The following is a 12,019-nucleotide window of genomic DNA, read 5'->3' as shown; positions in this document are numbered from 1 at the left end:
ACACTAAGTTGTTTGCTGTTCACTTTCAATAAGTGAGGTTTCTGACAAAAAAATAAAAATTGCGGTTTTCTAGGTCAGAATTCACCAATCTAACTTATTTCTAATTTTGACCTTTAGAAAGTATTTTTTGTTTAGTTCCTTATATCAAATGGCTCGATTCCTTGTCTAAAGCAATTTTCATAAAACTGCTATATATATATATATATATATATATATATATATATATATATATATATATTATATATATTATACACACACACACACACACAGTGGCAGCAAAAAAGTCAGCACTTGTCCAAAAACTGCAAATTTAACCTAAATTAAATGTAACTGTTTAAACAATCTATACCTCATTTGATTTGCTTTTTATTTCTCTATAATTTTTATCTGTTTATATTTGACTTTTAATTGAAGTATCCTCATATTTTATGACACTTTAGACAATTAACTTCAAATCAAGACGGCAAAACGAAACTCTGCAGCAACAAATGAGCTTAAAACCAACTTAAAATATTCACCTTTTAAGCAACAAAGCATCTCTAATCGTAATTCTTATTCCAGGTTATACACCGTAACATTTAGTCCATATGTCTCAACTTAGTGATCGTTAGCTCATTAATCTCCACCTTTCTGGTTCATCCAATTGAGAAATCGGCTGCAGATTAATATGCGATGAGAAAATCTTACAAATGACTGTAAAAACACCAAAACACTGGCAGTGTTGTAATGCCCCTAAATCTGGTCATCCGAGAGTTACTTCTTACAGAAAAGACAATGCTATCAAGATCTGCAGCCTCAGAAATAGATTTGAAACGGCTTCAAATCCAACAGTGTAATCTTGTTAAAAAGTGCTCTCTTTCTACAGTTAACAGATTGAAGAAATTTAATTTGAAAACGTAAGCCAATGATTTTTGTAAAGAACAGAAAGTGCTGTCTGGACTTCATCAGATGCAATAAAGATCATGACTTCATATTAGTCGAAAATGATTTTTAGCAACGAAAACAAGTTCAATACGTTAGGCAGTGATAGTAGGCAGTACATCCACTGAAGGGAAGGACAAAGAATTTAATCTTAGGTGCAGTTTCAACACTGCAAGGTGGTGGAGGTTAAGTTTTGGTGTGGGCTGTTATTAATGCCAACAGTCCATGGCCTATAGGTTGCTTGCAAGGTCAAATTGATTCGACCACGTACATTAATACGTCGACTGAGTATTTTCTACCCTACTTTGGCCAGAATTTGGATTATAATCCCATCATGCAGGATAATGTTTCCATTCACACAGCTGGCAATGTCAAGAGGTTCCTTGAAAAGCATTATATTCAGTGTTTGGATTGGCCTGCACAATCTCCAGACCTCAATCCTATCAAAAACATGGCATTACATCAAGCAACAGCTATGCAATGATAAAATTTCAAATCTGGAAAAATTTTGGACAAAGATTAAAAAGTGGAATGCCTTTTCACTTGAGTATTGCTGCAGACTCGTTCAAAGAATACCTAAAAGATTGCAGCCTGTCAAATTGCAGAAGAGCTATGCTACTAAATAACTAGTTCATTGTTTTCTTGTATTTGTGCTGCATTAATGTTCTAGTTACATTTAAATAATTTTCCATTGTGCAAAGTTTTTTTGCCTTTGATTTGAAGTTAATTTTTTAAAAATGGACATGCACACTAGGACACTTCAATTAAAAGTCAAATATGAACAGGTAAAATTATAGAGGAATAAAAAGGTGAATCAAATGAGGTATAGGTTGTTCATTACATTCAATTTAACTAAAATTTGTGGTTCTTGAAAAATGACAAGTGTGGACTTTCTTTTTGGCACTATTGTACACACACACAATACTGATAATAATATAAGTATTAAGTGTTTCCGTTTAAAGAATAGATAAATTATGATAATTGATAAACTTAAATGGAGATAAGAAACAAGCAAAAAGGAAATTTAGTTATGATTACAAATTCTACAAGGAATTGTATAGATTTGTCTACTTACTGCATCAATTTCATTCAGAGCTTTCCAATGTTCCGTGGGCGCTTTGATGAATTCTGCTGTCTGTTTTGTCCTTTTCATTTCACTTGTCCAAACCTTCAGATCTTGAATGTTTTCGCTCTCCACAAATTGTGCTAATGCTTTTGCATACTAGAAAGGATTGATGTAAAGTGGAGAAGGGAAAAATGAGGAAGAGAAGATATCAAGAAATAGCAGAAAAAAAAAAAATGTAGTTGGAAGTTTAGTAAAGATTGTTATATATTGGAAGGAATTAAATTTCCTTTTTAATTTTTATGCTGTTCTTCATCCCTACTTTTCTTTTACCCCAAGGTTCATATCTACATTCCAAGGCTGGGCTCATTTATTGGCATCAGTTCATTTCGATTTCCCAAAGCATTTCTAACCTGACCCAAGCCACAATCAGTTTTCAACTGTAGTCAAAGTCCAACTGAAGTCTCAAACGTCAAAGTCCCAACTCACGACCACCATAAAAACTCACTGATGGTCATTAAATCCAGCTTTGTCGTCAATCGTTTCTTTTGTCGCTCTCCCATGTCATAGCCACTCTCCAATGTCAAAACTAAATATATTTCTATTGATTGTTTGTTCCAGTCAATTGTCACACCCTACTCGAGTATCTCATGTCAAGTTTCTTTTGTCTATCTTCCTACTTAAGTCTATTAAGAAACCCTATTTTCTATTTCTTTTATTATATATCTTCCTCCTCACTCCCTAGCATGTATTGTATCACTAGTTCTCACTCGGATTGACCTGCCTGTTTCCAGGTTTTTGAAACAATCATGAAAATAGTGAGAATTCTACACTTAAAATAAGTTGGGAGGGTCTTACTAAACTTCCTCTCATCTCATTTGGTTCTTTCTTTACATTTGTAATTTGTCCCACTCCATATTGCATGTTATGGCTTTTAATATAAAATTTTAAAACATTAAACATATTTTAAGTAGGATTAGGTCCATAGAGCTAGTGTGGCATTCAAGTAATTAAATAGTTTAGAATAAGCTTTGAAATATGTAGAACAAAATGTCTATTGCCCACGCAATCCCTCAAATTTTGGCTTTGGTATTTTTAATTTATCAATTTTCATTGCAAATAAAGACTGATGATTTCAGTACACACCATTTTAATTAAAGTTTAAGACAAAATGAACATTGAGAATGTTTAAAAAAGTAACAAACATTTAATTAAGAATTAATTTTGAATTACTCTTTACGCATATAATTTATAAGTCCCAATTATTTGCGACTTTAAAGTGAAAAAATTTTATCTCCTTCAGCAATAATGTTTATACATCATATCTGAACAAGTAAACATAACTAGAACTTCTACTTTTGATATAATGGTTGTTCAAATTGGTTAATCAATGTTCGACCTTCAATGAATATTGAATTCATTGAAATATTGACTCATGCATATGCTAACATTTTCTTTTTTTTTACCTCTTCATTAGTTACAAAATTTAGGAAAATTTGGCAAATACATTATTCAAAATAATTAGATAATTTTTTTTAGAAGTTCAGGAAGTTCCTAATTTTTACAACTAGACATTTCCTTCAAGATCCAGGACTGTCTTTTTAACCAGAGTTTACTGCCACACAAGAGCCATCAGCTTTAAAATGGTTTAGGCATAAAGACAGTGCTATGATCAGGATTTAAATAAAAAATTTAACATATTTAATATACATTTTGAATTCAAGATACAAAACTGAAATATTTACAACAAATTTTTAAAATTTAAGATTTTTTTTCTCATTCACTTTCTATACTTCAGAATTACCTATCACAGACCTTATGCTTGCACAAGAAATAAGCTGATGGTAAAATTAATTTTGTGAAAATGTTCAAAATTTTCTAAAAGTAAAAATGGTAGAATGTTATTTTCACAAGCTTTTTTTTATTTAAAACATTCACATTAGATGAATATTTTATTTATATCGGAAGTGGTATTAAGTGCACCAAAAAGCATTGAAATATGCTAATATTTCTCACCATACTAGCCATATCTGAAGTAGCAGTGACAGTGAATGTTATTTTAAGTGCCAACTCTTGATGGGTGTGGAGGGGGGCAAATAAGCAGTTTCTTTCTATCAATTCACACATCACTTAATGTTCTGGGTTTAATAAATAAAAAATTTTAGGCAAAATTCGGATTTATGTTAACGGTCATCTTCAAAGGTGATAAACAATTCCAACATTTCTCCAACAATTTTTTGTAGAATCTATCTTTAATTTCAAAAAGACTTCAGTTGTCAATAGTTCTTTACTGGAACAAAATCTTTCCCTGAAGATTTCTTTTGAGTTCTGTAAACAGCCATAATTGCTTTGAGGGAGGGTGTGCACATCTGGAAAACAGGGCGAGTGTGGAAGCAATTCAAAATGCACTACACATTTTGCCAGTGTTGCAATCAACTTGCGACAGTGTCTTGTCTTCATTGACAGCAATTTTTGGTGATTTATTCCTTCAAGTACACTAATGCCACATAATATTTGCTATCACTAGTTCATCTCAATAGAATCAATAAACTAAATATCTTGCACCTATAAAATACAAAAACCTTGCCTGCTGATATTTATATTTTGGGTCAGCTTTCACCTGTTGAATCAAGGTTTCATCCTTACCACATATTGATGCAAAAAATTTGTTTTTGTTAAATTGAAACAGCAAACACTGCTTTGTATCATCAGCATGTTTTTAGCAACCAAGCAAACAACACCAACTTTGAAGACTTTCTTATTGACAAATGTGAATGCAAAAATGGTAATCTAACTCCTCTGCTACCTCAGGCAACTTCAATTTATGCTTGTGTTACGAGGGAGCATTTCAATAAATAATAAGAATCAGCTGTTTGTTTAAAATGTGTGCTAAAGTATTGTAGGTAGTCCTAATAATCAAATTTCAAAAGTTTTTAATTCACAAAATAGTTTAAAAGCCAGAGTATAGTAATAGAAAGTTTAGAATGATCTAGAAGGCCCCAGAGGATTCTGCAATAATCTAGAATGGGTTATGGTGCCATATAAATAAAGGTGGAGAGGTGGAAACAGATCAGTTATCAGCTTGTACCCGTTAAGGTAACTCCGGTCTCTGATTCATGGATAAGTCCAGCCAAAAGATCCAAAACAAAACCCACGGTAAGTTTGCAGAAAATGCCTTCTAGACTAGTGGTAAATACAATTTTGAAATTTTCTTATTGACCAAACATTTAAAAAGAAAAACAAAAAGGAGTCTTATTGTCATTGAATTTCATTATTAATAGAGTGAATAGTCACTTGAATCTGGCCTGTTAGTGGTTCTTAATTTTGACTACCTTCTTTCTCTCTCATACCCTCCACTTCCTCGTCTTGGTTTTTGACCAGAGTTTCACCAAGCCGTCATTTCTTTTTGTATTGATAGTAGTAATTCTAACCAACTGTATCTTTTGTTAACCGACTCTTTTCGTTTGTTTTGTTATTGTTGTAAATATTTGTGAACAAAACTTTTCGTTTATTTTGTTATTGTTGAAAATAAAGGAAAATACTTTCCCAAAACCATATTTCATATCTTTCATATTTTTTTTTAATTGTTACATCTTGAATGTAACAATTGGCCAAAACGAGTTTGTGGACTTCTGGATTTCTAGAACAACTGCAAAATTTAAGCAATCTGAGCATTTCGCATCAGGTATGTATGACATGTTTAAATTCTAATGATTGAATCTGAGAGTAGATTCAAAATCTGCTTATCAAGTTATTGCTTTGCTTGAACATTACTTTTTCCTATCAGAAAGTTGGTTTTAGTATTTCTAAAAACTTTCAAACACGCATGTAAAAATGGATGTTAAACCTAATATGAGAAAGCATAGCGATCTTTGAACTCATTCTTTATAAACTTTGTTTTGCACCATCTTAAAGTTGTCAATAAGCATTATTTTCTATGCATAAATGTGATTCTTCCATTTTAATAAGGTTCTATCTTCTACAACATTATTCGGTAATGGAGATAATGTTGCAGGTTCCAATACGGGTATCAACTATTTCAACTTCCAGTTTTGAAATATGGATAGGAATAAATAATTTACAAACAGAAGCTTGAACAAAGGTTTCAATATATGCAGCTACAAAGTGTATTTGTGCGTTTGAGTGATGTGTATATGCTGAATCTAAAAATCCATAAAAGTCATTCGTTTGAGATCTTTTTCACCAAGGGCAAAAATTAGCTTTTAAGGGCATCTGCATTGGGTAGAGACGAAAGATAATGGCACAATGAGTTTGGTAAGTGAGTTGTATATACCAAAGAACCTTTTGGGTCCCAAAGAGCAGGATGGTAATGCAAGCAGGTGTGTTCTCTTTGGGAGGGAACAAGAAATATGGAGAAAGGTGTTCAGCTTTTCATACTACATATTGGCTTTTTCATTTAGCAGAAAGAAAATGAATTAGATTTATTGCATTGTGACTCAACAACATAAACACTCAATTATAATGCTTTCTTTTATACTACCAAATTTAATTTATCTGAAATCATTGGGGGGGGGGTTAAAACTTAAAGGCAATAAAATTCAAGCCCAAATTTCAAGAATACTTGTAATGTTTTCACTTAAATATAGATTTATAAAATATTAAGAAAATGTCAAATCAAAAATGTTTTAAACAATATTTAAAGACCAAACTGCTTAAGTTAGGATTTTCTTTATTACTACCAAATAAATGTTTTCGTGATATCAGAAAAGCGAAAATTTAAGCCATTTTTTTTTTTAAAATGCCAAGTACAATTAAAGACCAAACTGCTTTAAAAGAAAAAAAGAAAAGGCCAGATTCTTTGCAAATTTGGTCTTAAAAAAGGTCAATCTTATTCTTAACCAATCTCATTCTTAAGCAAACAGGCTTGTTAAAAATTAGTGATTTTAGTATTAAAAGACAGTAACGTGCATGGTTGAATAGGAATAGAATAGTTTACAAGAAGTAAAAGTTTCCATATTAAGTCTCGATATCATCCTGATAATAAAAAGAAAAGGTTTCTGTAAGTAAAAATTTGTTTAAAATGTAATATCTCCAATATTTACAGGGAAAAACTTTTAATCTCTTAATTCTATACAAGCAAATAAAACTTTTTTTCTGAAAAAGTCTTACTTTGGCAAACTTGTCAGCAATACTTTTAGGTCAAAATTTCATTCAAATATTTTGCTGGGGTTTTGTAAGTCAGTAGCGCTCAATGCAATAAAATTGGATTGGTTATATAAAACAAGCAAACAATTCTTTTAAATTCAACCCGAAATTGTGTAACATTTTGAAATAAGGGATCAGAAATTGTAGTCTCGCTAATCATTTCTGAAGTAAGGAATGTTATCTGACTGCAGACGTAATACTGATATAATTCCAGCTTTGTTTTTCTTTGTTTATTTTTATACTAATGGACTATTTACCAAGACCTTGTACGGTTTGGATAAAACGATTGCGAACTATGATTAATTCACAAGCCGACTTTATATTTAACATGAGACTTGAAAATCGCCATGTCTTCAGGAACTATTTCAGAGAAACTGCTATGACAACTAAGTCTTAGTATTTTGCATTGCGAATTCATGAATAATATAAATATATATATATTAACTGGTTGGATGACCGTGTCGCTTGTTGAGACAAAGTAGGTCCATTTTACAGTTGGATTTCGGCATGGTTTTGCTTGATCTGTGTTGGTTAATAGAATTTCTGGTGTGCGGGGCGGTTGCTCAGTTGGTAGAGTGCTTGCCTCGCATGCAGGAGGCTCGGGTTTCAAATCCTGAGTTCAGATGTGTCTTTACTGATGAGCCCAAATGAGGGTGAAACTCGAATCTTGGACTTCCGGTTCGTTGACTGTCATGGCTCTTGTGGGCTACGATGTTATTTGGCTGTGGAATTTATTTATATATATATATATATATATACACACACACACACACACACACACACACAGGAGTTATATTAAATAAATTATAGTCAAAAGCACATGCTTGCAAATGATGCATTTTATAAATTGCAATAACTTCCTTGGAGCCAAAAATATGTACAAGACTTCTGAACAAGAATAATGTGATGTTTAAATGTCCTTTTATAAAAATTACTGATAGTGAAAAGCTATTGCCTGCATTTCAGTTATGATCTGGATATAATCGCACTATGTAGGCATAAGTGATCTGAGTGCATAAGTTATTGATTTTTAATTTAAAAGGAGAGCTAGCCAGAGGAAGAGAGGTGAAGAGAGCTGAAAATATCTGCAGCCAGATTCAAACCAGCTAAGAGATATCCTTTGTTTAAAAAATGCCTTATTTGATGGAGTTTCGCTGGGATTGACTTTGAGAGAAATAATGTCTAGAGACCAGTTGGATATTATCTTCAGTGAACGTCCCCTGTGACCAACAAAAGACCAGATTCAGTCAGACATCAGACCTCTGAAGAGGAGCAAGAGTGAGAATTGAACATTGGAAAGCAGACAGCCATTTTTGAGGAAAGCTACAAGGTAGCTAGCTTGCCTGCTGTACCTCCCCAACCAAGTCCCTTTGATTGCATTGTCAGTGCAGCAACAGGATTCTCCCTTAATCTAATTACAACTCTAGTTTGAAGTTTTATTTTGAAGGATTTTACAATATCAGTTTTCTTCTACTCAACAGACTTGCAACCCAAAATTTAGCTTGACTGAAACAAATCCATTAGCTAATATTTAAAAGGTTTGAGTAAAGAAAAAATTAGAAACCTTTTTCTTTAAAAGGTAGGTAGTATTTAAAAGCTCTGAAGACATTTTTTATTTCAATTTCTGATTTTAGAGAATTTTCTACAGAGAATTGCTTTAGCAATTAAAAAATCTTTTCACTTTCAGAGTATTATTGCTTTGTAAAAGTGGTCAACAAGTTTTGACTGAGTACAATAAAACTCATTTTGTCCTTGAAATGAAGAGGTGGGCAGGTGGAGGATAAAGTAATTTAAGTGACCTAAAGAAGTTATTGCTTTGCCTTTTTTCTTTTTAAATAAAATACTGTATATTAATACTCACATAATACTTAAAATTTCATTAACATTGGATAATTCTTGTTTTCAATTAGAGGTATTATTTTTTATTTTTTTTTTTTACTTTCAATTTCATTGCCTTTCGGTGAACTTAAACTAGTCCAAAACAAATTGGCTAAAATTACATTGAGAAATGGTGTAGAATAATACAATCTGAGAATGACTAGTGCTGATACAATTACAAGAAATGCAAAAGAAAAAGTTGTATACAGAACTGAATAATCAAACAATTTTTAGATTACAAAAATTTACTGACTGGTGATCTCATATAATGAAGAATAAAAGTGCAAAGTACAAATTTTCAGGTTTATAATACCTAATTACAACCAAGAAATGTGAACCTATTGTTCCTACATTCAAAGATTTTTTTTTTTTACAAATTAGAATCCAATTAGAAAATGGTTTATAATTAACCTTTATAGCTTCTAACAGTTGCTATGCTTAAAAAATAAAAATAAGCGAGTTTAAGATTTTATTCTCAAAATGGTAAATTTCCTATTATCAAAATCATTAAAATCATTTTTGGAATGAATTGTGCACACTTTGAGCAAATCAGTTATAAAATTACATGTTTAATAGTAAATCCTGAAATAAAGTCTTAATCTGAAATTTCCAATGTTTGTCATTTAATTCTTAAATGCTGCAAAATACGAGGGGCATGCAATAAGTAATACCCTGACCCACTTCCAGTTGTCTGATGTAGCTGAAATTTTGCATGTGCAATGATTTATATCTCTACGGGTTATGTGGCAAATTACACCTTTGAACTAATTGTGGTTTCTGTTTTACAGGTGTTTGAACTGAGTCAGGTGTGAAATGGGGCCTGTTGAATGTCGAGCAGTGATCCGTTTTTGTATTTGAAAGGACGCACACCACAGGAGACTTTTGATGAAATGAAACTTATGGTGATAATGCCCCATCATATGACCTTGTAAAATGCTGGCATCGTGAATTCAAACATGGCCGGAAGTCTGTGGAAACAGCTCCCAGACCTAGTCGCCTCCACTTCTGCCATTGATGAGGCGTCTGTCCAAGTTGAGGCTGCCATTTTGGAAGATCGGCGCATTACTAGTCGCCAAATAGCTCAAGATATCAAGATTAGTACAGGGTCTGTGGAAACTATCATTCATGACCATTTGCATATGCATAAGGGGTCTGCCAGATGGATTCCCAGGTTGCTCACACCATTCCAGAAGCGAGAACGCATTGAGTGCTCAAGGATGAATTTGGAGATGTGCCAAGAAGATGAGTCAAAGTTTTTCAAAAGACTGATTATGCAGGATGAAACCTGGGTTCATCACTATGATCTAGAGACCAAAGCCCAGTCAATGCAGTGGAAGCACTTGGACTCACCACCTCCAAAGAAGGTAAGGGTGCAGCCCTCCGCTGGCAAGGTCATGCTCACAGTCTTCTGGGACCAAGACGGAGTAGTGATGACAGATTTCCTAGGAAAGGGTACCACAATTACAGGAGCCTATTATGCTTCACTTTTGAGGAAATTAAGGGAAGCTATCAAAATCAAGACATGGGGCAAGATCAGGAAAGGTACCCTCCTCCTGCAAGACAACACTCCGGTCCACAACTCGCATGTTGCCAGATCAGAAGCACGGGCAGGTGGTTATGAAATCCTCCCCCATCCTCCCTACTCTCCTGACCTTGCACCCTCTGATTTTCACCTCTTCTCAGCCATGAACTTTCCCAGATGATGCAGCCTTGATTTCTGAAGTCACGTCATGGTTGGAGGACCAACCTGGGGTGTTCTACAAAAACAATCTCCAGAGCTGCATCAAACGATGGGAGAAATGCATAACTGAGTGGTTCCTATGTAGAGAAAGACTAATAACTGTGCCAAGTTTCGTTGCTCTACTGCTATGGAAAGTGGGCCAGGAGCATTACTTATTGCACGCCCCTCGTAGATGAATTGTTTAAATCTAAAAACTCACCTGCCATCCTCTCTCAGAAATGTCACTATCTCCACCAATTCTTCCTTGCAAATTCATTATACTTTCTCCATGCTAGTAAAATACAGAGAAAAGGTAACATTTTTTTATGCAAGGTACATATTTTTATATTTCAGAATTTTCAAGATGAGGATTGATCATTTGTATCATGTGGATTACTATTCTTGATATCAGTGAATGTTATATTCATGTTTCTGCCAATGTAACCTCTGACCTTCATGTGAATGGTTCTGAACTTTGGAACTTAATACTACAAATCCTGGATGTAATTTTAAACTGAATTGTTTAATCCACAGAAGTAGATCATTTTATTCTGTCTGTCATTACAAGATAGAATTGTTAATTTGTTATTGTTAGGAGTGAACCATTAACCTCTATGATGATGGAATAAGAACAATCTAATCCTGTTGATTAAGTAGAATTGTTTCAAATTGCATACAGGTTCCCAAGTCTGGAAAAATGTACCTGAGGATTGGAGGTTACATTGATTGGAACATTGTGACTATCAACCAAGACGAGGATAGTAATCCAGATTTTTTTTTTTTTTTTTTTTTTTAAATCCCACAATTTTTTTAAAAGTAAAAGTTAAGATTGAATAGTTGCTAATATTATAAAGAAAAAAAATTAATATTAGAATACTGATTAATATTTATGCAGATGAGGATTTTCAATTGTTTCCTTACATGCTTAAAAAAAAAAAAAAAAAAAAAAAAAAAAAAAAAAATTTGAGGACTGAAAGATTAATTATATTTCATTATTAACTAGTATGGTTATCTGGCATTGTTAGGATGCATTGACAAAATAAAATTAAAAAGTGTGTTTAACAACCATCTTAAAACTTATCACCTCTTTGGCAACTGGAGATAATTCCTTGACAAATTACATTTTTATTTAATGGCTCTAAATTTCAGCAAACACCTCTTTGATTAATTCTGTTCCCCTGCACTAACAAAAAAAAATGTTTGGGTCAATGCCGAAAAAGAATACATCAGATTTGTGGATGTGACTTATAGTTTAAAAGTTAGGACATATG

General features: G+C 32.9%; 1 protein-coding gene across 17 annotated transcripts in view; it reads right to left on the bottom strand.

Annotated features, from left to right (window-relative positions):
* LOC145243413 (6-phosphofructo-2-kinase/fructose-2,6-bisphosphatase-like) overlaps nt 1-12,019 on the bottom strand; it is a 262,913-nt gene that overhangs the window by 35,479 nt on the left and 215,415 nt on the right. For all 17 annotated transcript variants that reach the window (XR_013862869.1, XR_013862868.1, XR_013862863.1 and 14 more), the window contains 2 exons: nt 10,969-11,040; nt 1,997-2,143 (listed from right to left, as the gene is read on the bottom strand). Coding sequence is in view for 10 of the 17 variants with exons in the window: in XM_080106276.1 (XP_079962402.1) it covers nt 1,997-2,143; nt 10,969-11,040 (219 nt within the window). In the remaining 7 variants the exon portion in view is untranslated. The remainder of the gene's footprint in view (nt 1-1,996; nt 2,144-10,968; nt 11,041-12,019) is intronic.

Source organism: Euprymna scolopes, chromosome 22 (genome assembly GCF_053919585.1).
Source record: "Euprymna scolopes isolate OS-2025 chromosome 22, ASM5391958v1, whole genome shotgun sequence".
Taxonomy (NCBI): Eukaryota; Metazoa; Mollusca; class Cephalopoda; order Sepiida; family Sepiolidae; genus Euprymna; species Euprymna scolopes.
Note: the sequence above shows the minus strand (reverse complement) of the source record. Positions and strands in the feature narration are given on the sequence as shown.